The sequence below is a fragment of the Neovison vison genome, chromosome 2 (genome assembly GCF_020171115.1).
Source record: "Neovison vison isolate M4711 chromosome 2, ASM_NN_V1, whole genome shotgun sequence".
NCBI lineage: Eukaryota > Metazoa > Chordata > Mammalia > Carnivora > Mustelidae > Neogale > Neogale vison.
The window spans coordinates 215,833,152-215,860,276 of NC_058092.1; the positions used below are offsets into that span (position 1 = coordinate 215,833,152).

The 27,125-nt window shown below is 42.4% G+C and overlaps 1 protein-coding gene across 3 annotated transcripts in view; it reads left to right on the forward strand.

The window, feature by feature from the left end:
• The first annotated feature begins 6,695 nt into the window (after positions 1 to 6,695).
• CFAP58 (cilia and flagella associated protein 58) overlaps positions 6,696 to 27,125 on the forward strand; it is a 118,633-nt gene continuing 98,203 nt past the window's right edge. The window contains exons 1-3 of one of the 3 annotated variants that reach the window (XM_044240461.1): positions 6,696 to 6,955; positions 9,051 to 9,277; positions 25,827 to 26,108. In XM_044240461.1, coding sequence (XP_044096396.1) covers positions 9,242 to 9,277; positions 25,827 to 26,108 — 318 coding nt within the window. In that variant the 5' untranslated portion in view covers positions 6,696 to 6,955; positions 9,051 to 9,241. Of the gene's footprint in view, positions 6,956 to 7,997; positions 8,011 to 9,050; positions 9,278 to 13,261; positions 13,272 to 25,826; positions 26,109 to 27,125 lie in introns of those variants that run through there. The other 2 variants (XM_044240462.1, XM_044240464.1) reach the window with 2 other exon arrangements.

Consider the following 27,125-nt stretch of genomic DNA (forward strand, 5'->3'; position numbering starts at 1 on the left):
GCAGTACTTAAGTGCCCTCTGGGATTATCATCCTTTGTGCAAAGTTGTTTCAGTAATTTCTAACCGACCGTGTATACTTATTCATATGAGGAACATTTATTAGATTTGTCTTTCTTTTAAGCTTGATGATTTCACTCTGTGTATCCTGACGGTCACCTGAGTGGGCTCTCTTCTGCTCTCAGGAGAGTCCAGTATCCTAATTGGGTACATAGGCCATTTACGAATTGGCCTTGACTTGTCTCGCCAATCTCCCATCTCACTACACGTTCCCCACCAAAGTCCTTGTAGTTCCTGGAACTTGTGCTTCTCAGAATGTGATATGGGATTCATTCCTATCCCCACACCATAGATACTCACATGTGCTCTATCTTCTGCCTGCAACTGTCACCCACCTCCTTCTGTAAACTGTCACCCCATGCACACACACTTTTATTTTTGTTTTTGATTTTTTGGCCTGGCTAAGGTGCATTCAGTCTTCAAAGTAGGCAATTTCTCGTCCAGGAACTCTTCCTTGAACAACCTAGGTTACAATCTCCCTCCTTGCCATGTAGTTTCCACAGTGCCTTGTGCTTACTCTAGAAAGGGTTTTTAAAAGACTGGAAAGAACAAAGATTCAGCCTCCAGGAGCAAGAGGGACCAAGAAATTAGGGACCCTCTGCTTCAAACCCAGAAGAGCTGGGGGATAAAAAAAAAAGCCCGATAGCAATGATTGAAAGGAAGAAAGGGGGAGCTCTAGGGGTAAGGCAAGAAGAGAGAACTCAGAAGCACCTTGGGAGAGTAGACTTACTTTAAATAAGCATGAATGAAAAAACAAAAACAAAAACCAAACCTCGAATGGCTGACTGGAGGTGAGGATTCACTCAGGTCTTGGGTTCTAGAAAGGCAGAGGCCTGGAACAGGGACCCCTGCCCACAGCTGGAACCCCGCAGAGGACCTTAGGGAGTAGAGTATGGGAAAAAGAATTCTCCCACTTGTCCAGGACTCCGGCGAGGAAGTTTGTGGTTTGTCCAGGGCTCTGGATGAGCTGAAGTTGTCTGCTGTAGAAATGGAAACCACCAGCCTGGCTACGGCATGTGTAGGTGTGAGGCCCCAGTTTACATAACCCATGTGGTGAGGGAATCCTGAAGTCAACACAAAATATCAAAGCTGGTTCCAAAGAGATGACTCTCCTTGGTCCTGTCAGACGTGATTGCAAAACCCAGACGTGATTGCAAAACCCAGTTGTTTCTTCTGATCTCTCACAGCATAAACAACCCCTATTGGAGATGAGTTTATAGTAAATTATAAACTAGGGAATGAACCGCATGAGGGATGGGATTGGTAGGTATAACAAACAAGAGAATTCGCCTCTTAAGAACTCTATACAATAGAACAGTTTGAAAAAGACTATGAAATAGTTATGTTCAATATAATTACAAAGATAAAATTATTAAAAAAGATAAAACAATAGAAACAGTACTAGGAAAAAAATAGGCAAATTCGAAGAGTACAAATACAATATATAGAAATTAAAAAGTTAGTCATTTACACTAAAAAAAACCTCAATGGTTGGAATTCTTTTCTTATTAGGCAGTAATAATGTATCAGTCAAAAATCCAATAATAACATTAAAAAGGGGAAGGGAGTGCTCAGTCTGTTACATGTCCAACTCTTGGTTTCAGCTCAGGTCACAGTCTCAGGGTCAATGCTCAGTGTGGCGTCTGCTTGGGATTCTCCCTTTCCGTCTGCCCCTTTCCCTGCTCTCTCTCTCTCAAGTAAATAAATACAATCTTAAAAGGGGGGGCAATAAAGAGAAGTGACATTAATCTCACTTACAAATACTCTTTCAGAAATCCTGATTCAGATATTAATACTGAATTCCAGGGGCGCTGGGTGGCTCAGTGGGTTAAGCCGCTGCCTTCCGCTCAGGTCATGATCTCAGGGTCCTGGGATCGAGTTCCGCATTGGGCTCTCTGCTCATCAGGGAGCCTGCTTCCTCCTCTCTCTCTCTGCCTGCCTCTCTGCCTACTTGTAATCTCTCTCTGTCAAATAAATAAATAAAATCTTTAAAAAAAATACTGAATTCCAGTGGTATATCAAAATATAATTAAAGACTCCTGTAGCATGATAAAAATAAAGAGTGAAGTTCAGTCCCAAAACCAGTATCATGCTTAATGGGGAAATAGTAGAAATGTCATGTTCAAGTTAGTGCAGGATAAGGATGATAAGGATGTCTTCTTTCACCTCTTTTTTGTTTGTTTGTTTGTTTTTAACTTGTCAATTTGGAATGTGATTGGTGGCAAGTGATAGAATACCTGACTGTCATTTTGTATGTGTTTGAGACTACAAGAGACTGGAACAAATAGGGGGTTTCTTTTTCTCAAATGAGAAGTCTGTGTTGGTTGAATGTTTTGATAGTTTTGGGTCTGGGCGAAGGTGATGTACATATTGCAAAAGCATCCTCCAAAGCTGTTCTCACCCATTTAGACTCTCATTGATAAAGCATGAGAACGATTGTTTCCCCACATCCTTTCCAGCACTGGCTGTTTCCTAACTTCACCTGGGGTGCTTTTTTTTCCTTCTTTTTTTGAAACAAGCCTTTTTTAAAAAAAGGTTTTATTAACTTATTTACTTTAGAGAGAGATAGAGCATGGGAGCAGGGGGAGCAGGGGGAAAGGGAAAGAATCTCAAACAGATTCTATGCTGAACTTGGTGCCTGATGCAAGGCTCCATCTCATGACCCTGAGGTCATGACCTGAGCCAAAATCACATCAAGACGCTTAACTGACTGAGCCACCCAGGTTCTTCTAGTGTGCTTCTTTCATAGGTACAACATATCTCAGTGTGTTGATGTGTACTTCTTTAATGACAAGTGAGGCCTAACAGAACAGGATTATTGGCCATTTTTATTTCTTCATTTGTAGACAGTCAGAACGTTACCCATTTTTCTGTTGGCTTGTTTCTCGTGTGTGTGTGTGTGTGTGTGTGTGTGTGTGTGAAGGTAAATGGAATTCTTTCCATAGCCTCAGGTGCCAGATGTCACCTCAAATTCCACAGTGAAAGGTGACAATAGACCAACACTAGACCAGCTGCAGGGCAGTCTCACACTGGACTTTACAGTCAAGAATATTAAAAAAAAAATCCAAACCAACAGGGGGACAGATTTCCTGTTCACCCCCAGCGGTGATTATCCCAGTATGTGGAATAAAATACATGACAATGGGAGAAACAGGAAGCCAGTGCTAGTCATGAACAGAGTGATGGATGGGAAAAGAAGAGCACTTTCCTTGATTTGGTCGATCTCTTGCCATCATGAATACATCTTCGTGTGCAGTTTCATGAGGTGATAACAAGTTGGTTTCCAGAGCATTTCATTGGAGCAGGCTGCTTTGCTGAGACCACAGATGAGTCCGTTGAACAGCATGGATGATTTACATTTGGCTATTTCTTTGTCCAAGGTCTGTGCTGGGAATTCCTCCCTCTTCTAGGAATTTTGGAACCAGCAGGTTAGAGATTTTTTGCCAAAAAAAGTGAAGCCCAGAGAGACTAGGTCACATTGTTTAATGACAGGATAGTAGGTAAAATTTTTACCATGCGGTTATACAATCCTTTAAGCATGTTACATATAACAACTTGTTTCATTCTTGTAGTAACCCTACACAGAAGGTATCAGTAGCATTCCCATTTAACAGATGAAGAAAAAGAGGCCCACAGAGGCCAAGTAATATGGTTGAGATTGCATATTAGTAAGTGACAGAGTCAGGATTTGAACCAGGGACTTTGGCTCCAGAATCTTGACCTTAACTACTATGCTATATCTTTCTGTTCAAAGTAAATCCCCTTCAAGGGTACAACTACACTGAATTTCCCCAAGAATGAGATTACAATGGCTAAAATTTTTTCCAAACTTTTTTGAAAATATACTTTACCTCAGAACCCAATATACTCACACATCAAAGTGTGTTATAATTGAAAGACAAATTCCTTAAAAACAATCCTCATGCCTATTACATGTGAGACACTCTGATATATTCCCCCTTCTTTCTCTACACATCTCTTACCCTTTTTTGAAAATAAAAATGCAGGCTACAACTGACTGATGAGTTATGATTCAGAGAAAGAGAAAAAAATGCTTGTTTTAATTTTTTTTAAAGATTTTTATTCTTGGGGTGCCCTGGTGGCTCAGTCAATTAAGCACCGACTCTTGATCTCAGCTCAGGTCTTGACCTCAGGGTCATGAGTTCAAGCCCTGCACTGGGCTCCACACTGGACATGGAGCCTACTTAAAAAAAGAAAAAGATTACTCATAAGTGATCTCTACACCCAGAATGGGACTCATACTCACAACCCCAAGATTATGAGTCTTAAGCTTCACTGACTAAGCCAGCTAGGCACCCCCAAAAAATCCTTCTTTAAACCATTCTTCTAGCTCACATCTCTGTTATGAAAGTTGTTAGTGGTTTATACATGTCAAATTTCCAAACACACATCATTTGGAGTGGGGAAGTTGGTCAGATAATTTCTATCAAACTTATTTCTGGTCAGTAGGAATTCATTACTCTCCCTGTAGTTAATGTCTAAAGATGGTACACTGGGGCTTCTTCTTCTTTTTTTTTTTTTTTGAAGATTTTACTTGTTTATTTGAGAGAGAGAGAGAGAGCAGGAGCAGGGGAAGAGTAGAGGGAGAGGGAGAAGCAGATTCCTCACTGAGCAAGGAGACTGGGCTTCATCGCCAGACTCTGGGATCATGATGTGAGCTGAAGGCAGATGCTCAACCAACTGGGGCACCCAGGAGCCCTACGCTGGGACTTTAAACCACCAAGCTGTAATCCTAGGAAAAAACCTGCCTTCTCTCATTCCTTAGTCATTCATTTATGCATTCATTAATTCAATAAATATTTGAGCACCTACCGCATGCCAGGCATTGTGCTAAATCAGGAGTTGGCAAACGGTGGCTGGCAGGCCAACTCCGGAGTGCCACCTGTTTCTGTAAATAAAGTTTTACTGGATCAAAACCATGCCCATTCATTTCTGTACTGTCTGCGGCTGCTTTCACGCCCCAATAGCAGAGCTGAGTACAGAGACCATGTGGCCTGTGAAGCCCACAGTATTTCTTAATCTGGTTCTTTACAGAAAAAGTTGGCAGACTCTGGTGCTAGAGTCTAAAAATACAATGTCGATTTAGACTGGCCTCTGCTGTCCTGGAGGTTTGAATGGTTCTGCTCAGCTTCAGCTGGGTTTCAAGCTCCTTGGGGGGTGGGAGGAGGGGCTCAAGGCTTTTGCCTCCTTCCCATTGTTGTCTCTGAGAACACCTGTTGTCTCTGAGAACACCTGTTCTCAGTAGTAGCTCAGCGGTCATGTTCTGCTGCTGAAATCATACAGTAGATCTGGCAGCAGAGATGGCAAAGAAAGAAACCTGCCCACAGGGTAGAAAGTAGTTTTGTTTTCTAGGTGCTTATCTGCAGCTATGAGAAGAGAGTTGTCAAATTTCGTTGAGAACCTACTGTGCATCTGGGCATGTGGGTAAGAAAAAACATTTGGTTCAAGGTTTGGCACTTGTATCAAGGATAGGGGAAGACAGGAGATAAATGGTTTTACTGTAATCCTTCATACTTCTGCTGGAGGACCTGCTGTGTACCTGGAGATGATTTTGGTTAACTATCTTAGGATCCCAAATGTTTGTGTTCCAATGGCTTTTAACTTCCTTGAGTCACTCCTAAGAGTAGCTGCTGTGTGCCTGAGTGTGCAAGTGAGTTGTGTTTTTCCTTCTTTCATCAAACTTTCTCTTCTGGGTCAGATATATATATAAAAGATTTTATTTATTTATTTATTTGACAGACAGAGATCACAAGTAGGCAGAAAGGCAGGCAGAGAGAGAGATGGGGGGGGGAAGCAGGCTCCCTGCTGAGCAGAGAGCCCGATGTGGGACTCCATCCCAGGACTCTGGGATCATGACCTGAGCTGAAGGCAGAGGCTTTAACCCACTGAGCCACCCAGGCGCCCCAAGCACCATAAATATATTTAAAGAAAAAATACTGGTCCTTTTAGCCTGGTGGAGAAGACAGAAATAAACACATGGATACAGTATTGTGTATTGACAGTGACACGGAGGTTTTCTAGCAACACAAAGGAGGAGTTCCTAATTAGGGAAGACTTCCTGGAGGAGATGACACTGAGCTGAGCTTTGAGAAGGCTAACTGGACACGGAAGGAGTCATAGGATATTCCTGACGAGGAACCAGCCTATGGAAAGGCTAGAGGTGTTCGAAAATATGGTGCTTTCAGGGAATAGCCAGTGGAAGAGCACTGGCCCACCGTCAAAGGGATTTGTGCTTGGATATTTAATAAAAAACTATTTATTCTCACTCATTTATTTATTCAATTTAATTATTCATTTGTCGTGGGAACAGGTTGCATGGAGCTCCTCAGTCTTTTTAACTAATGTGGTCAGCCAGTGGGTTTGCGGAAGTCCTCACTGGCTCTCAGCAGGCGTCAGGCTGCAGTCTAGGCCTGGCCTCTCTGGTAGGAGCACCCGCTGCATGAGCCAGTCAGACCCAAAAGGAATCCGACTAGGAGAAGCGCAGTTGCTGTTAAGCCAAGAAAATGCAAGGCAGGTTGGGTGACAGTGATACTGCCATCCCCTTGTGGTAAAAAATGATCGCCTGCAGGGGGCGTCTGGAGGGATGGGGGTGGGGGGTTGGGTGTTCAAGGGGGTAGGGGGTGTTGCCTACTGCTCCTACCTCATGGCCGATCTTTCCATCTTCCTGATGCATCTGCCTGAGCTTCGAGCTTTGTGGCTGGTGTCAAGAGGGGAGTCTGTATGGAGACGCTTTGGGAACCGATGTCAAATGCTCAACAAATGTTCTGTGAAGTTCGGTCTACGGCAGGTTGGAAAAGGAGCAGATTAAAGGAATAAAACATAGCCCGCACAGTTTTGGAGAGCACCTGCCAGCTGGGACTCCGTTCTGCCATCCGAGGTGAGCAGGGGGGTAGGCTGATAAGTGCTAACAGTTTTTGGTTACACGTGGGCTTTTAATCTTCTCAACAGCCAGGAGGAGAAATGTTAGATCGGATGACTGGAGCAGTTTCCACCCTGCTGTTTGGGGCCCCGAATACAGTGTTTAGATTTCGTGGATTCTAAATTCAAGCAACATCAGAAGAATGTCTGCATAAACAGGGTTTGTGTTGATCAGGGCTTTGGGGTTTGGGGGAGTATAGGGAAGGGAAACGAACTCCATGTAGCTTAAAGAAATGAGGCGGGTTTGTTAGGAGGTTGGTTGTATCTGGAAGAACTCAAGTAGGTATTGCTGGGCCTTCCTGGGATTGTGACCTTCTTCTCTTGGGCCTGTGGATTCCCCTCCACTTTCATTTGCTTTATTCTTCCCTCTACTTAGCCTACCTTTCTCTGCCTCTCCCAGGGTTCACAGGCTCAGTTCCAGGCTCCAGCAATGAGTGGCTTGCAACTCTTGACCCCAATTACAGATCCCCGGGAAAATGAATGGAATTGACCTCTTGTTGGTCAGGTCTTCACCACGACCCTTTCAGCTATGGCCCCAGGGAGTCAGATAGGGCCATCTATAACACTTTGGCTTCTGGCTTCTGGGAAGAATATACTTCTTGGTGGGAGTTACTAGTCTCAGAGAAGGGGATTGTGGGCTGTTCGGACTCCCCCCTAAATTGCCTCCAGGACCTCTCTGATCCCTTAGAGGAGTAGGTTTCCTTTGGGGCCCAGTTGCTTTCCTTTAGGGCTGGTTAGTGCCACGTAGGACAACACCTCAGTGTTTTTTTCTGCTTTTCTGGCGTTTAACTTTTTTTTTTTTTTTTGACAGAGAGAGATCACAAGTAGACGGAGAGAGAGGCAGGCAGAGAGAGAGAGAGAGGGAAGCAGGCTCCTCGCTGAGCAGAGAGCCCAATGCGGGACTCGATCCCAGGACCCTGAGATCATGACCTGAGCCGAAGGCAGAGGCTTAACCCACTGAGCCACCCAGGTGCCCTGGAGTTTAACTTTATGTCCTCGCTGGCTGCTATGGAGGTGAATGCTAGTATATAACTCTGTCCTTATTAAGGAGTCACAACACATAGCTTAGAAATCCTAGGAGGATACTGTGGGAGGCACTTATATCCAGGTTTAAACAAAGAGCTTTGCAGAGGTATTACAGTTCATGATCATATATTCAAGTTATGTGGCAGAGCGAATGGGTGTGTCTTTGGCCATCCCTCATCTTCGAGTTTACAGGCACTTCTCTGCGTTCACCCGTGCCTTCTTATCAACATTAGTGTCCACTGGCCTCTGAGAGGGACCCCAGCTTCCCTGTAGCAGGATTTTTGCATTCTTGCCTTGAATGCAAGAATGCATTCCTCCCAATGCTCCTTCCCATACTTGGGATTCCTTCAATTTTCTTACATATCTCTAATCCATCTGTATCATTTAAGGTCAAGTTCAGGGGCTAAATCTACCATATAGCTGTCCCTCTTATGCCATCCCTCACTTTTCTTTCTTATTTTAGAACTAATTCAATAGACACTCACTTAATAGTTTTAAACTGAGAGGAATGATGGTCATTTATATTAGTTTGCTGGGCTGCTATAACAAAGAACCACCGACTGGGTGGCTTAAACAACAAGAAATATCTTTTCTCATGGTTCCGGTGGCTAGGAGACCAAGATCAAGGTGTCAGTGGGTCTAGTTTCTCTGAGTGACCTGCAGATGGTGGTCTTACTGTGTCTTTCCTCTGTGTACATGAATCCCTGGTGTCTTTTTGTGGTCCAAATTTCCTCTTTTTATAAGGATACCATTTAGATTGTGTTAGGCTTACCCTACCCTAATGGCCTTATTTTTACCCAGTCGCCTCTTTAAAGGCTGTATCTCCAAATATAGTCACATTCTGGCAAGTGAGGGTTAGGGTTTCAACGTACGAATTTTAGGGGGACATGGTGCCGTCTATAACACCAATGGAGACAGGGCTGAACAAGATATACGTGATCTTTGTCTTCTTGTTATTTGATAGTCTGGTAGAGAAGACAGACATTAAGCAACTATTTCTGTGAATATTTGATTCATTACCATTTCAGGGGGCGTCCAAGAAACAGAATACATGGTACTTGTAAAGGTAATCTGGTGTTGAAAGCTGGTCAGAAAAGATCTCCCTGAGAAAGTGAGGTCTGAAGGAAGGGTGGATGGGAGTCAGCCAAGTGAAGAGGACGCGTCGAGTGTACGGGACAGAAAGATCCGCCTCTGTGAACTCCAACCATTGGGAAAGAACATGACATGTATGAAGAATTCAAAGAAGCCATTGGGGGTAAGAAGGAGCTGTGGGAGAAGGAAGGCACTAGAAAGTTAAAGGGTCCAGATTACACTGGATATTATATTCCGACATCCTCATTTCAATGCTTAGGACATCCAACCTTGGACTGTTTTAAAAATTTTTTGTGTGGGGGAGGGATTCCATATATGTTTTGATTTTCCTATGCTCTCATAGGAGGAGAGTCTTTATTCAGCTCCTTTTATATTCTCCATAGTATGCAACATAGGTTGGGCATATAGTAGATGGTCACTAAATAAATTAAGGGGTTGTAATGAGAAATGAAATTGACAGAAGCCTTCTTGCCTAAAATTAGGGGCTGACCCAATCTTGGCGGACCAAGTTTCTCCTTGAGACTTTCAAAGGTGAGGACTTTTGGTAGTATGTTGCCACCTAGTGCTCCTTTTTATTACAACAACAGAAGGGAGCAGGGTCCTCAGTAATCTGGAAAACTGGAAACGAAGCACTCTCTTTCATCAGCAGCAATTAATTTGTCTAACCACCCATCCTTTCATCCATTCAGCCATCCAAGTTGATGTCCACCTGCATCTCTTCCCTGTGATTTGAACGTGGCATGTTCCTTTCCACTTCCTGCGGTTCCTTGATTTCCTTTGTTTTGGTCTCTCTCTCTCTCTTTCTCTTTGTTCCTGTTTTGCAAGTGAAGCTGTCAGGCATCAGTGTCTAGACTGCCAGAGCACCCATTGTGCTCACTATTGGCATGGCATGTTCTAGATGATCTAGACCATCGTATAGTGTTAGAATTAATTGCAGACTTTCCTTTCTCTCTTTCCCCCAAAGCCAGATCGTGAATGCAAAGGGCTGTGTCTCTGCCTTAGTTAGTTCTGTGGCTCCCCTGGGCAGTCTTGTACCTACAATATAGCCAGCGCTTTAAAAAAACTTTCTGGATTGAATTTCTGTCACCTTGGCAGGTCATCTGCTTGTAAAATAATCCTTCAGGGGATTGTTGGGAAATGGGAAGACATATAGCACCACAACAGATTCCAGGGCAAGATATGATGGGTGGCCTGGGCCCTCTAAGTCTTTCTCTGTTTTGTTGTTTTAAGTAAAGATTTTATTTATTTATTTGACAGATCACAAGTAGGCAGAGAAGCAGGCAGAGGGAGAGGAGGAAGCAGGCTCCCCGAGCCCACTGAGCCACCCAGGCACCCCATCTTTCTCTGTGCTTATGCACCTTCCGGGTCTCTCTGGATCATGGTGGTCCCACAATCTGATAGTCCCACAGTGTGAACAGGTTTCCTGTAAACACACCATGCAGCCCGAGTTGTGTTGCGGCCCTATGCTTGCCTCATTTCTCTTAGCTGGGCTTGCAGTTTGGTTCAGGCCGCTTCTCCAGCTTCATCTCCCACCTCACCCATCACCTCCACGCACAGTATGCCTCAGCCATATTATGTCACGTTTGTCAACAGCTATACAATCTCCATTTATCAATGAGATATAATTGTACGAATGTGAATTTTTCGCATGTTCAGTAATGTTCCAATTAAGATTTCTCATGAGGAACTTGAAAAGCATCCTGAAAATTATATGGGGCGATGGAGGTTCATGAGAAGCCAGTGCAGTCTTGACAGAAGTAGGGTTGGGGGACTTGCTCTCCAATCTTGATGACTGGCTACAAAACCATCATAATAAAACCTTGTAGTACTGGCGCAGGAGCAAACCAGAGAGGTCAGAACAGACCCATCTATATGTGGGAACCAAGATGCTGAAAATGGTCTCAACTCCATTGAGAAAAAAATTGGATCCTTAGCTCACACCATATGCAAAAGTGAACTCCAAATGGACTAAAGAACTAAATGCTAAAAAAATAAAACTATGAAACTAATGGAAGAGAACGATAGAGAAAACCTTTATGGCCTTGGGGTTGTTGAGAAGGACTTGTTAAATTATCTGAAAGGGCATATAAACAGGAAAAAAAAAAAAGATGAAGGGCTACAAAATGAAGGATTATTATCTTCAGCCAAGTTTCTAGTCTTTGAAAGTAGATTAATGTCCAGACTTTGCAAAGTCCTCTTGCAAATCAAATCAAAAAGAAAAAGAGCAATTGAAAAATAGACAAAGGCTATAAATAGACAATTCACAGAAGGTGACTGCATGTAGCTTATGGATGTGTGAAGAAATGTTCAATTTTACTAGTAGTTAGAGAGATGCAAAGTAAAACAAAATATGTTGACATTACTTCCATGATAATTGACAGAATTTATCAAATTGGCTAATTAGATGAGTCAGGATTTGTAAGGCACTTAGAATAGTATCTGGCACTTAGTAAACACCATGTGAGTGTTTATGAATAAACTACCATGCACTGGCAAGGATGGGAGTGGGGGGACAGAAACCCTTACACTATGCAGTGGAGCATAGTATAAGGCAGTACTTTTGGGGTGTGATCCAGCAGTACTTGGTGAAGGTAAGCACCCAGGACTTCTTCCAGGCTACAAGGCACCATTTGTTCCATTGGAAAATAGTGTCCACCACTAAGCAGATGAATTTTAAAAAGGCATACCCTCTGGATGGTTATAGTCTTCTAGGTTCATGACTTGCCTGGGAACAGAGCTTTTGTGGGAAGAAAACGACACGTCTTCCTTCAGCAGGGCACATGACATAGGAAAGATAGGAACTGTGTTCCAGCCCCCAAAGGCCCCCTGGCTGGATGTCTTTGTACGGGACAGATTGCATAACCCATCGCGGTGGCCCTGTGCATCCCCTTTAACTTTACCAGTCTCATTCCTGAACATATATTTCCTAGGAATTGCATGTAGGTCCATAAAAGATCAGGGACAAGGATGATTATTGCTGCTTTGTTTGTGGTATCAGAGAGGTGGAGGTGACGTTGGTATCCATTTGGGGAATGGAAGTCACAGTGTGGATGTCCAATATGGAATCCTAGGCAGCAATCAGAAGTGATAAGCTAGGATTGCAATACAAACAGCAAAAGGACAGATCTGAAAAAAGAACATGGAGTGAAAAAAAGTAGAAAATAAGGTGATCCGTAAGTCCAATATCATCGTCAAGCATTTAAAAGATAAACTAATAAAAGTGTATACACTTTTCAAAAATACATATCCATGCATAGTAGCCTGAATAGCTATGGGACTGAGGAGAGGTGGCAGTAAGGATGAGGATAAAGGGAAATGAGAATACTAGAGAGGGGTCTTCCACGTTTCAAGACCAAGCTGTTTACTCCCGTTCTTTGTACCTGCAGGCTAAAGGGGATGGTGGCAGAGAGGGAGAAGAACTGGTCTTGAGAAAAGAGCCCCAGATGAAAGGTAGCTTTTCAAGGTGTGGCTCCACATCCGTTTTCCTAGAGTGCTACGAGGCTGCACCCTGTTTTTCTCACCACTGGTGACTAAACTCTTTGAAAGCAGGGTCTGTGTCTTCTCTGCCTTACTTTCCCCTCTGTGTGTTGCACACAGAAGCTGCTTCATTAGAGTTGAATTAAAACTCAATCTGAGATTATTTCTTGTTCCTGCGACCGAATCTTTGTCACAGAGAGCAGAGAGTGGCTGCCGGTCCTTCCAGAAACCTCTGATCCACATTTCCATCTAAGCGTTGGTCCTACGTGGGCCCTAGCGTCCGCGGGGATCTGCCCCACTGCCCTCTCTCCCTAGCACCTCATAAACGGACCTTGAGATTCCGCCAAGCCTCTCGGGTGCCCCGCCCCTTCCTATCCTTGGTTCCGCCCCATTCGGGATAATTTGCATATGCCTCTAAGAGACCCAGCCCAGGTGCCCGCCCCACAGGCTCCGCCCCTTTCAGTCCTTGGGTTCCCTAGAGGGCGTGGCGGTTGCCAGGCGACGGGAAGACGCGCCGAGCGCCGGGTTTCTGCCCCACCTCCCGGACTGGATACAAATAACGCCGCGCCCTTTTAGACGCTGGGGGAAGTGCACAGCCCCTTCCTCAGACTCGGGCCCTGTTTCTGCGATTACCACAGCAGCCTCTGAGGCCACCCCCAGAGAGCGTCAGGATGGCCGAGGTCAGGAGTCAGTGCCCCTCTCTCTGTCGTGTCTCACTTGACTCCTCTCCATCGTCCTTTTCTACTATCCACTTGTCCCCTGTCACATCCACTGATCCCTGCATTCCTGGCCATCAACATCCTATTCCCCATCGGCAGCCTTACCCCACCCCTCTGTCTGGATGGTTCTGGCCCCTTTACCTCCTGTCTCTCCTTCCATTGGGTAGGCACACCCCACCCCCACTCTTAAAATTGGCGCTGTGTCATACATAGTATGAAATTCATGAGTTCCCAGACTCGCGCATGACAGGCGCCCACCCCTAGATTTTGAACCATTAGGTGACAGACACCACCCAATGGAGAGAGACGCACTGACTGGGGGCACCTGGAGGAAGGCTTCACAGATACTCACTGTCACCCTTATTCACTGATCTTTGTCCACCTGTCACACCATGATTCCTTATCATCTGATCACCTGCTGTGACACATTAAGCTCTTCACTCATTGCCAATGCCCTGTCATTGACCACTATGTTAAATCTTGTAGCATCATACATCCCCCCACTTTGTAGTACACCCCATCTTCAGCCTCACGGATGGGGGGTCATTTCTGCAGTCCTTTATTGACTAATTGTCCATTAACACTCTCATTTGTAATTTGGACAACCTTCAGTCCCTGTCACTACATGCTGGTCACAGTCCCCATTCACCATGGTCCCACCCTATTCCTCCATCACCCCATCAGAGTTCTCCCTCATCTCACCTGTCACAGGGTCAGTCCCAACCAGGATCAGCTACATAATTGGTGCGGCTCAATGAAAAATGAAAATACAGAGCCCCTTGTTAACAAATTATTAAGAATTTCAAAATGAGACAGCAGAGTATTAAACCAAGGGTAGAGCTTATTGAGCAAGGGGCCCTGTGCACCCTCACAGGTTGTGCACCCACCAAAAGCCTGGTTCCCGCTTCTCTCATTGCCATCATGCCCCCATTCTATTCTACTTCCTTCTATTTCTTCTACACCATTCACGTCCTTCATCATTCCATCTCCTCTCCCACATCTATTTTCCCCTTATAAGCACCATCTTCCTTTGGGCAAATCTCCCTCCTTCCCTTAATACACAATCCCCTTCCCACCCTCCTCCTCTTCACTCCTGGGTTCCTCACTCTCATGTCCCTCTCACCTCCACACAGTGCTGGCCACCACACTCACCCTGTTACCCTCACTCATTCATGCCCCTTTCCTCCTCATCTCCTTCTCCTGTTCCTTCTAGCTCTCCTTTATTTGTCCCTTTAAAAAAATTAACATATAATGTTTTGTTTGCCCAGGGGTACAGGTCTGTGAATTGTCAGGCTTTCACACTTTACAGCACTCACCATAGCACATACCCTCCCCAGTGTCCAGAATGTAACCACCCTCTTCATACCCTCCTCCTCCCAGCAACCCTCAGTTTGCTTTGTGAGATTAAGAGTCTCTTATGCTTTGTCTCCCTCCCAATCCCATCTTGTTTCATTTTTTTCCTTCCCTACTTCCCAAACACCCCACTTTGCCTCGCATATTCTTCGTATCCAGGAGCTCATATGATAATTGTCTTTCTCTGATTGACTTAATTTCGCTCAGCATAATTCCCTCTAGTACCATCCATGTCGTTGCAAATGGCAAGATTTCATTTCTTTTGATGGATGCATAGTATTCCATTCATCTGTGGATGGACATCAAGGTTCTTTCCATAGTTTGGCTATTGTGGACATTGCTGCTATAAACACTTGGGTGCATGTGCCCCTTCTGATCACTACATTTGTATCTTTAGGATAAATACCCAATAGTGCGATTGCTGGATCATAGGGTAGCTCTATTTTCAACTTTTTGGGGAACCTCCATACAGTTTTCCAGAGTGGCTGCACCAGCTTGCATTCCCACCAACACTGTAGGAGGGTTCCCCTTTCTCCGCATCCTCGCCAGCATCTGTCGTTTCCTGACTTGTTAATTTTAGCCATTCTGACTGGTGTGAGGTGGTATCTCATTGTGGTTTTCATTTGTATTTCCCTGATGCCAAGTGATGTGGAGCACTTTTTCATGTGTCTGTTGGCCATCTGGATGTCTTCTTTGCAGAAATGTCTGTCCATGTCCTCTGCCCATTTCTTGATTGGATTAGTTGTTCTTTGGGTGTTGAGTTTGATAAGTTCTTTATAGATTTTGGATACTAGCCCTTTATCTGATATGTCATTTGTGAGTATTTTCTCCCATTCTGTCAGTTGTCTTTTGGTTTTGTTGACTGTTTCCTTTGCTGTGCAAAAGCTTTTGATCTTGAAGAAATCCCAATAGTTCATTTTTGCCCTTCCTCCCCTTGCCTTTGGCGATGTTTCTAGGAAGAAATTGCTGCAGCTGAGGTCAAAGAGGTTGCTGCCTGTGTTCTGCTCAAGGATTTTGATGGATTCCTGTCTCACATTGAGGTCTTTCATCCATTTGGAGTCTGTTTTTGTGTGTGGTGTGAGGAAATGATCCAGTTTCATTCTTCTGCATGTGGCTATATAATTTTCTCAACACCATTTGTTGAAGAGACTGTCTTTTTTCCAATGGACATTCTTGACTGCTTTGTCAAAGATTAGTTGACCATATTGTTGAGAGTCTATTTCTGGGCTCTCTATTCTGTTCCATTAATCTCTATGTCTGTTTTTGTGCCAGGACCATACTATATTGATGATGACAGCTTTGTAATAGAGCTTGAAGTCTAAAATTATGATGCCACCAACTTTGGCTTCCTTTTTCAACATTCCTCTGGCTATTCAAAGTCTTTTCTGGTTCCAAATAAATTTTAGGATTATTTGTTCCATTTCTTTGAAAAAGATTGATGGTATTTTGATAGAAATTGCATTAAACATGTAGATCGCTTTAGGTAGCATAGACATTTTCACATTTATTCTTCCAATCCATGAGCATGGAGCACTTTTCCATTTCTTTGTGTCTTCCTCAGTTTCTTTCATGAGTACTTTATAGTTTTCTGAGTACAGATTCTTTGCCTCTTTGGTTAGGCTTATGCCTAGGTATCTTATGGTTTTGGGTGCAATTGTAAATGGGATCGATTCCTTAATTTCTTTTTCTTCTATCTTGTTGTTGGTGTATAGAAATACAACTGATTTCTGTGCATTGATTTTATATCCTAACACTTTACTGAATTCCTGTATAAGTTCTAGCAGATTTGGAGTGGGGTCTTTTGGGTTTTCCACATATAGTATCATATCATCTGCAAAGAGTGATAGTTTGACTTATTTGCCGATTTGGATGCCTTTAATTTCTTTTTGTTGTCTGATTGCTGAGGCTAGGACTTCTAGTACTATGTTGAATAGCAGTGGGTGATAACGGACATCCCTGCCGTGTTCCTGACCTTAGTGGAAAAGCTCTCAGTTTTTCTCCATTGGGAATGATATTCTCTGTGGGTTTTTCATAGATGGCTTTGATGTTATTGTTATTCTATGCTTTGAAGAATTTTGATCAAGAAAGCTTGCTCTACTATGTCAAATGCTTTTTCAGCATCTATTGAGAGTATTATATGGTTCTTGTTCTTTCTTTTGTTAATTTATTGTATCACATTGATTGATTTGCGGATGTTGAACCAACCTTGCAGTCCAGGAATAAATCCCACTGGGCCGTGGTGAATAATCCATTTAATGTACTGTTGGATCCTATTGGCTAGTATTTTGGTGAGAATTTTTGCATCTGTGTTCATCAAGATATTGGTCTGTAATTCTCCTTTTTGATGGGGTCTTTGTCTGGTTTGGGATCAAGGTGATGCTGGCCTCATAAAATGAGTTTGGAAGTTTTCCTTCCATTTCTATTTTTTGGGATCGTTTCAGGAGAATAGGTATTAATTCTTCTTTAAATGTTTAGTAGAATTCCCCTGGGAAGCCTTCTGGCCCTGGGCCAATCTCCTTACTGGTTATGGGTCTGTTCAGGTTTTCTATTTCTTCCTGGTTCAGTTTTGGTAGTTTATACGTCTCTAGGAATATATCTATATCTTCCAGATTGTCAAATTTGCTGGCATATAGTTGCTCATAATATATTCTTATAATTGTTTGTATTTCTTTGGTGTTGGTTTTGATCTCTTCTCTTCCATTCATGATTTTATTATTTGGGTCCTTTCTCTTTTCTTTTTGATAAATCTAGCCAGGGGTTTATCAGTCTTACTAATTCTTTCAAAGAACCAGTTCCTAGTATCGTTGATTTGTTCTCCTGTTCTTCAATTTCTATTTCACTGATTTCTGCTCTGATCTTTATTATTTCTCTTATACTGCTGGGTTTAGGCCTTCTTTGCTGTTCTTCCTCCAGCTCCTTTAGGTGTAGGGTTAGATTGTGTATTTGAGACCTTTCTTGTTTCTTGAGAAAGGCTTGTATCACTACATACTCTCCTCTCAGGACTGCCTTTGCTGAGTCCCACAGATTTTGAACAGTTGTATTTTCATTATCATTTGTTTCCATGAATTTTTTCAGTTCTTCCTTACTTTCCTGGTTATACCATTCATTTAGTAGGATGCTCTTTAACCTCCATGTATTTGGGTTCTTTCCAACTTTCCTCTTGTGATTGAGTTCTAGCTTCAGAGCATTGTGGTCTGAAAATTTGCAGGCAATGATCCCAATCTTTTGGTACCGGTTGAGACCTGATTTGTGACCCAGAATGTGATCTATTCTGGACAATGTTGCATGCACACTAGAGAAGAATGTGTATTCTGTTGCTTTGGGATGGAAAGTTCTGAATATATTTGTGATGTCCATCTGGTTCAGTGTGTCATTTAAGGCCTTTATTTCCTTGTTGATCTTTTGCTTGGATGATCTGTCCATATCAGTGTGGGGGGGTGTTAAAGCACCCTAGTATTACTGTATTATTGTCAATGTGTTTCTTTGATTTTGTTATTAATTGGTTTATATAGTTGGCTGCTCCTATGTTAGGGGCATAGATATTTAAAATTGTTAGATCTTCTTGTTGGGCAGACCCTTTGCGTATATATAATACCCTTTCTCATCTCTTATTATAGTCTTTGGCTTGAAATCTAACGTATCTGATATAAAGATTGCCACCCCAGCTTTCTTTTGATGTCCATTAGCATGGTAAATTGTTTTCCAGCCCCTCACTTTAAATCTGGAGGTTTCTTTGGGTCTAAAATGAGTTACTTGTAGGCAGCATATTGATGGGTCTCATTTTTTTAATCCATTCCGATACCCTGTGTCTTTTGATTGGGGCATTTAGCTTATTTACATTCAGGGTAACTATTGAAAGATATGAATTTAGTGCCATTGTATTGCCTGTAAGGTGACTGTTCCTGTATATTGTTTCTGTTCCTTTCTGGTCTACTACTTTTAGGTTCTCTCTTTGCTTAGAGGACCCCTTCCAATATTTCCTGCAGGGCTTATTTGGTGTTTACAAATTCTTTTAGTTTTTGTTTGTCTTGGAAGCTTTTTATCTCTCCTTCTATTTTCAACGATAGCCTAGCTGATACAGTATTCTTGGCTGCATGCTTTTCTCATTTAGTGTTCTGAATATAACATGCCAATTCTTTCTGATCTGCCAGTTCTCTGTGGATAAGGCTGCTGCCAATCTAATATTTCTACCATTGTATGTTACAGACTTCTTGTCCCGAGCTGCTTTCAGGATTTTCTCTTTGTCACTAAGAGTTGTAAGTTTTACTATTATATGCCTGGGTGTGAGCCTATTTTTATGTTTTTGAGGAGAGATCCCCGTGCCTCCTGGATTTTGATGCTTGTTCCCTTTGCCATATTAGGGAAATTCTATACTATAATTTGCTCCAATATATCTTCTGCCCCTCTCTCTCTTTCTTCTTCTTTGGAATCCCAATTATTCTAATGTTGTTTCATCTTATAGTATCACTTATCTCTTGAATTCTCCCCTTGTGGTCCAGTAGTTGTTTGTCTCTCTTTTGCTCAGCTTCTTTCTTCTCCATCATTTGGTCTTCTATACCACTAATTATCTCTTCTGCCTCATTTAACCTAGCAGTATGAGCCTTCATTATTGATTGCACCTCATTAATAGCTTTTTTGATTTCAGCTTGGTTAGATTTTAGTTCTTTTATTACTCCAGAAAGGGCTTTTATTTCTCCGGAGAGGGTTTCTCTAATATCTTCCATGCCTTTTTTGAGCCCAGCTAGCACCTTGAGAATTGTCATTCTGAACTCTAGATATGACATATTAGGTCCCTAGCCTTTGGTAGTTCCTCTTGTTCTTTTTTTGGTGGTGAATTTTTCCACCTTGTCCTTTTATCCAGATGAGAATATATGAATGAAGGAATAAGATACCAAAAGGGTGGCAAAGACCCTGAAACATGTACACTAACAAAATCAGAAGAGACCCCAAATCAAGGGCAGAAGAAAAGGGGTAAAAAGAAGTTAAAAAAAAGTTTAAAAAATATATATTAGACTGGTGAGTAGAACAGAGCCACCCACTTGATTTTGGATGTATTTTGGTCTCTTAGAAGGAACTACCTCCTAGAATTTTAAAGAAATACACACACACACACACACACACACACACAAAATAAGGGTAAACACAATGAAGGGATGGAATATGACTGTAAAGATGAAAATTTAAAAAAATTATAAAAAAGGAATTGATAAGATAAGTTGGTTGGAAAAAGAAAGTGGAGAGAATTTGCTGAGGCTGGAGACTAGAACAAAGCCCTGTGCTAGATATAGGGTATATTTTGATCTATTAGAAGAAATTGTATCCCAGAATTTTTTAGAAGAAAAGCCCTATACATATTCAAAAAATAAAATTAGATACAATGAAAGACAAAATATGACTATAATAATGATGGTTTAAAAAGATTTTTTTAAGAAAGGTATTGTTAAGATAAACAGTTAAAAACATTAAAAGAGGAAAGAGAAAAAGTTAAAAAAATAGAATAAGAAAAAAATAAAATTCAAAAAGTTTAATTAACTTTGCAAGACTAAAGAATCATGGGGAGAAAGCCATGAATGCCATGAATTCCATGCTTTGCTTTCCCCTCCTCTGGAACTCCACTGTTCTCCTTGATCAGTGAACTTGGTCTTGGTTGGATGTTCATGCTGATCTTCTGGGAGAGGAACTTGTTGCAGTGATTCTCAAACGTCTTTGCCCGAAGAGGAATTGCACCGCCCTGGCCAGGGTCTGGGCTAAGTAATTTGCTCAGGTTCCCTCTCAGGAGCTTTTGTTCCCTGAGGGCTTTCCGTAGAACTCTGGAGGACAGGAATGAAAATGGTGGCCTTCCAGTCTCTGGCCCACGGGAGACAAGAGCTCAGGGCCCCACTCCTCAGTGCACCCTCAGAGAAAAGTGCTCAATCACTCCCGTCTCCCTGTTCTACGGCTACGCTACAAGCTCACCTGACCTGTGACTGAGCATTTCTGTCTCTGGCACACGGCCCCGTTTGTAGTCTCCAAATCCAGCAGATTCCTGCTGCTCTGCTCTTCTGGTGGAGGAAGGTGGTCTCCCCAGATCTGCCACTTGTGGGGTCCCTGCTCAAAGAGCAGTGGTTCGACTGTGCTGTGGATCATGGTTTAAGGTGACCCCAAGCTGAGAGCTTACTCCTCGGCTCCGTCTCTTGTTTGGCTTCTCCACTCCGATACCTGGGAGCTCTGCTACACTCAGACATCCCCTATCCTTCTGTGACCCCACAGGACCTGAGACCACAGTGTTCCTGGGAGGGTTCCACCCCTGCTGAGCCTCTGGAGTGATGTCCCTCAGTGGAGCAGACTTCTAAAAGTCTGGATTTTGTGCTTCGTTGCTCTGCCGCTTGCTGGGAGCCGGCCCTTTCCCCCGCAGTCTATCTTCCCATTGCTTTGAATTCACTTCTTCACATGTCCTGCTTTTCAGAAAGTGGTCGATTTTATGTTTCTAGAATTGCTGCTCTTCTTCTCTTCAATCTCCTGTTGGGTTTGTAGGTGTTTGGAATGGTTTGATAACTATCTAGCTGAACTCCTGCAGCCTGATGTCATCTCGGTCTGCTACTCGTCTGCCATCTTGACTCTTCTAGTATTTGTCTCTTTATTTGCTTTTGAGCATTCCCTCCTTTTCTCCCTTGCCAATTATCTTGGTTTATTTCATTCTTCTTCATTCTCCACACATAAGCCGTAGATAACAACATCACGCAGAAATTATTTCCTGGTCTCCCTTCCCCTTCATGATCTCTCATTTCTTCTCTTCTTCTGTTTTTCTTCTCACTCAATGTCAGTTAGGTTTTCCTCATTTCTACTTCCACAAGCCTCCATTAACACTCTGGCCTCATTTATCACTGTAGCTCTCCTGTCTTTTTTCCTTGTTTTTGTCCCACTGATTGGTATTCCCGGTGCCTAAAACAGTGCCTGGTAGATAGTAAATGCTCACAAGATAGGTAAAGCCTGTAGGAGGCAGCAACATAAGGAATGAACAGCCCTCCCACAGGGAATTGTAGCATTGATGGGTTGTGTTGATGGGTTATGTTTTCAGATAATGCAAGTAAGGAGTTTGATACCTGCCATAAAATGGGTTCAAAATTCTACAAGGGACCTATAGGAAGATGGAATTACTCCCAGCAGCCAGAAAGAAAGCAAATTTCCTTAAGCAGGAAAGCAAATTTCTTTGATTAGCGATAAAGTGTTGATGTTGAAGCTCTTTTTAGGGTAGAATACCAAAGCATAATGTTGCATACATAAATAGGGCCTTACAAACTTTATCAGTTCCAAAGTCTTGAGTGAGTCTGCATGGTCCACTCCATTGCCTTTAGAATTCCAGTCAAGGACTCCAGTCTATCCTTAATTCCGTGTCTAGTCTTCTCTTTCCATCTCCCTGTCATGGTGCTTATATGTTAGCCAACTTGAAGGAACACTATAGTTCATTTCTGACTGGTTCATGTTAAAATGGTGCTTCCAAATTAGATACCATTAAATTCTCTGATAGTCAGACACCACCTGGTTATTGGTCACAGCTCAGAGACTATTTTTGCTGTGCTTTTGGTAATGGTATATTTTTGAAATGACAATATGAACAAATCTCATAAAAATACTTTTTAAAAACTTTACTTTTTTTGATATTTTTCCATTCCTGTGCTAAGTGCCAGGTATACAGGGAAAACCTAGTCTGCAAACAAATCATTAGCTAGTGATCAAGTGTTGATATTAATACCATTTACAGGGATAGAGTTGAGAACATGGCCGTGATACATTTTGGTGTGTGCTCATGTTTAGCATCAACAAGGGGAAAACACAGGGTAGCAGCAGCACTGCATTTTCTTAATACAATTTTTCTCTCCTTTGTGGAATTGCTATATTGTGATATTGGCAATAGCTGTTTTTAGTTAGGAAGAAAGCCACTGTTGAGTTTAACATTAGTACTAATGTTACTATAAAAATTGTAATAGATTCGCTTGTTACTCCATATCTATTTTAAGACGTGGATTCTTTTGCTTGGGTGTCATCTTTGGAAATCAACAGTACAAGTGTTTTTAAAAACCAAAAATATGGGGAGCCTGGGTGGCTCAGTGGGTTAAGGCCTCTGCTTTCAGCTCAGGTCATGATCCCAGGGTCCTGGGATCGAGCCCCGCATCGGGCTCTCTGCTCAGCGGGGAGCCTGCTTCCCCCTCTCTCTCTGCCTGCCTCTCTGCCTACTTGTGATCTCTCTCTGTCAAATAAATAAATAAAATCTTAAAAAAAAAAAAAAAAGAAAACCAATAATATGTAGACTTGTAACTGTTCGTCAGAACAATGTACTGACCAAACATGCTTGAACACGTACCAACAACAGGCCCCTGGGGGAGAGGATGATATACATAGTCCTTGCAGCCGAGCAGCTGGGAATGCCCGGCCCCCTCAATTGGAGGCAGCCTGTTTCTTTTTTTTGTTATCTCCCCTTCTCCAGAGATCACCTGTAGTTAATTAGATTGATTCCTTAAAATGCGTTTACCAATCCTATGCCTGATCAAGCAGGCATATCTTGTTTATCTATGATCTCCTTCGACTCAATTGTTGATTATTATCTTGTATCTAATAAATACAGGACTGAGGAGTTGTTCTGGGTGGCAGTTTCCTCAATTGCCGACCCCTGCTCCCGTTCTCTTGAAGCTGAATTGTTTGTGCCTCATTCTTCCCCCGTGTGCCGTTGGAAAGCAGCATCGGCTTTCTCTATATTGGGCAAGACAGGCTTGTCAAGGCAGAACGTAAACAAGATTGCTTACCCTAAATCTGCAGGATGAATTTAAATTTTACTTTATTTTGGGGATTAGAGAAATCATCTCAGTTGATTTCTTTGATTAGCAATAGAGTGTTGATGTTGAAGCTCTTTTTAGGGTAGAATACCAAAGCATAATATTGCATACATAAATAAGGCCTTTCAAACTTTATCAGTTCCAAAGTCTTGAGTGGGTCTGCGTGGTCTACAGATTAATCCACTCCATTGCCCTTAGAATTCCACTCAAGGACTCCAGTCAGTCCTTAACTCCCTGTCTAGTCTAATCTTTCTGTCTCCTTGTCATAGTGCTTACACGTTAGCCAACTTGAGCTTCTTAACCAGTCTCAAATCCTGGATATTTGCTGGGCCCTGAGCACTTGTTCAGCCTTCACAGTGGGCTAGGCATACCTTTTCTCTCCATATTCACTTGTGAAAATTTCGCTCTTCCTTCTGGGACTGCTCAAATAACACCTTCTTAAGGAAATTTGCTTTCTTTCTGGCTGCTAGGAGTGATTCCATCTTCCTATAGGTCCCTTGTAGAATTTTGAACCCATTTTATGGCAGGTATCAAACTCCTTACTTGCATTATCTGAAAACATAACCCATCAACTATTAATGCTACAATTCCCTGTGGGAGGGCTGTTTACTCCTTACCTTACTGCCTCCTACAGGCTCCCTCATGCCAACTTACACACAACAAATGTTCAGTAAGCATTCGCTGAATAAATAAGTATATTAACCATCCCCATTCTTTGTTATTATTGTGCTGTGCCTAACAAGAAGAAGGTGTCTTAGTCTGCTAGGCCTGTACAGAGTGCTGTAAACTGGCTTAACATAGTTGAGAATTATCCTTTCGCAGTTCTGGAGGCTAGAAGGCTGCAGTCAGGGTGTTGGCAGGACCACGCTTCCTCAGAGACCCTAAGCAAAATCCTTCCTTGCCCCTTCCCTGGCTTCTGATGGTAGCTAGCCGTCCTTAGCTTTCCTTGGCTTGTAGCTGCCTCAGTCTAATCCCCGTGTCTGTCTTTGCGTGGTATTTTCCTGTGTTTGTGTCTCTGTCCAAATCCTACTCCCTACTTTTCTTTTTAACATTGAGATATAATTGACATGTGACATTATATTAGTTTTAGGTATACAATATAATGATTTGATATATATATACACACAGATCTATATATATATGTATAGGTGTATGTATATATATTTTAAAACAATTACCACAATAAATTTATTTATTTATTTAAAGATGTTATTTATTTATTTGACAGGTAGAGATCACAAGTAGGCAGAGATGCAGGCAGAGAGAGGTGGGGGAAGCAGGCTTCCCGCTGAGCAGAGAGCCTGATGCGGGGCTCCATCCCAGGACCCTGGGATCATGACCTGAGCTGAAGGCAGAGGCTTTAACCCACTGAGCCACCCAGGTGCCCCTACCACAATAAATTTAGACATCCCTCACTATGCACTTATAATTTTCCCTCTTTTTATAAGGAGGCTTATAGGGCCCGCCCTACTCCAGTATGACTGCAAGTTAGTGGATTACATATATAATGACTCTACTTCCAAACAAGGTCACATTTATAGGCACTGGGGGGTAGAACTTCAACATAACTTTCTGGGGGACAAATTTAACCCTTAACACTAGAGAAATGAAAATTCTTACATAACTAGTTCCCAGGTTTTTCTTAAAGTCATAGCCACATATGTTTGAATTACATCTCTATGTCTGGGCTTTAAAAAAAAATGTTGTCTAGCTGAGCCTGGGAAGCAAATCTGGAGAAGGCCTGTGAGCGTGGCACAGGGGGCATCTCAATACACCTGTGGAGGGCACCTCCCTATTTATTTTAAAAGATAAGAATGATAAAATATCTTTTAGGAGACTACTCCATATTTCGGATGGGGTTCATTGTCAGTGTGTGTGATTTCATGGTATAGACACCAAAATCTCCTTATAACTGACCAGGAGGTGCCATGGCTTTCTGCTGCAGTCCTGGGGGCAATAAGAAGCAAGATGAAGTGAAAACAAATCAGGGCTTGGCGTAATCATAATAGCTTTCAAAATTTATTGCGTGCCTCCTGTTTGCCAGGCATGTGGTCAAGTGTTCAATGTGAATGATCCTATTTAACTCGCTCTTCGGCACCATGTGGTAGGATATATTACTATTTTATATATATATATATATATATATATATATATATATATAATATTATAAACATTGTTATCCTAACACACATGCGTACATATATACATGCATCAGGGGATGAACAAGATGTCTTGTCAGGGGCTTTTATTTTCCTTTGGTGAGGTCTTGTATTCATAGCTAATAATAGCACTCCCCGAACAGGAATGGTGTTTCACGTTGCAATACTATTCCTCTCCCTGATCTTGTGCACAGGAAAAGAGTGAAAAGCTAGTGCTGGAAGAAACTGCCTATGAAGAAATCGAAAGGGATTTTCAGGATGTTCTCAGTGAACTTTCAGGGGACAAAAGTCTGGATAAATTTCGAATTGAATATGAGAAGCTTCATGCTGTCATGAAAAAGTCTTATGACAATGAAAAGCGCCTGATGGCCAAATGCAGAGAGCTAAACGCAGAGATTGTGGTTAATTCCGCGAAGGTCGCCACTGCCCTGAAGCTCTCCCAGGATGATCAGACCACCATTGCGTCCCTGAAGAAGGTTAGTGATCTTATAGAAAAGAGCTGAGGCTGAGCTGCCATCAACGCATCCTATATTTAAAACGTCTTTCTTTCCTTGTATTGGCAGCTCTAGGCTGGTAGTAAATGAGTTATTTAGTAAAAATTTACATGATTTATGTATTCATTAAGCCTAGGGAATAAAGTTCATTTTCAAAGGAAATAATTAGCCTGGGTGAATTTCTCGATGCAAAAATAATATAGAACCTTCCTGGCTTGGTTTCTAAGAAATACTGGGTTAGCAAAAAGAATTAGAGGGAAGTAAATGTAATATTAGGGAGCTCTGTATGTCTTGTTTGATATAAGTAGAGTAATTAGATATCTCACGATGATAGCTTGTTAAGGATTTTTTTTAAAGGGATGTTTTAATGTTTTTGCTTTTCTCACTGCTTTAGGAGAAATTACCTTGAGAATTCTTAGATAGTAATTTTTATGATCTTGCTTTCTCCTTGATCCTCCCTGGTCCTCATAATGGGAGACCAGGGAGTCAATCTGGGGGATGTTGAGGAACTATGCCTCCATTTTACCCTTTATTTTTTCACTCTCAAGTGTGTTACATTATTTTGAGAGTAAAATGTAAATGTTTCTTGTTACTCTCAGGATGATAAAAGGTTAAGAGATTTTAATTTATAATTACATTATACACCCAAACCCTTGAAAGATCCCCCGGGGCTCCAAGCACCCCGGAATGGACCCCTTCTCAGGAGGAGACCCCCGGACCCAAAAACCAAGCCGAGTCCACTGATCAGATGCAAACAGCACGAGGTTTATTGAGTTGACACAGGTACCTGCGGGCGATCAAGTCTTAGGAAGACTCGCGCGCCAGCCCTTTGTTCAGGGCCTTTTTATGGGGTTTGGGGAAGTGAAAGCATACGTACAGAAGCAGAAACATAGTTACAAGGTTCTTATTGGCTGGTTTGAATGTAAGGCATACTCGGTGTTTGTAGATTGGCTTTGAAGGACCCCGGCGCGCGAAGAGAAAGGTGGGGAGGGGGAGTGA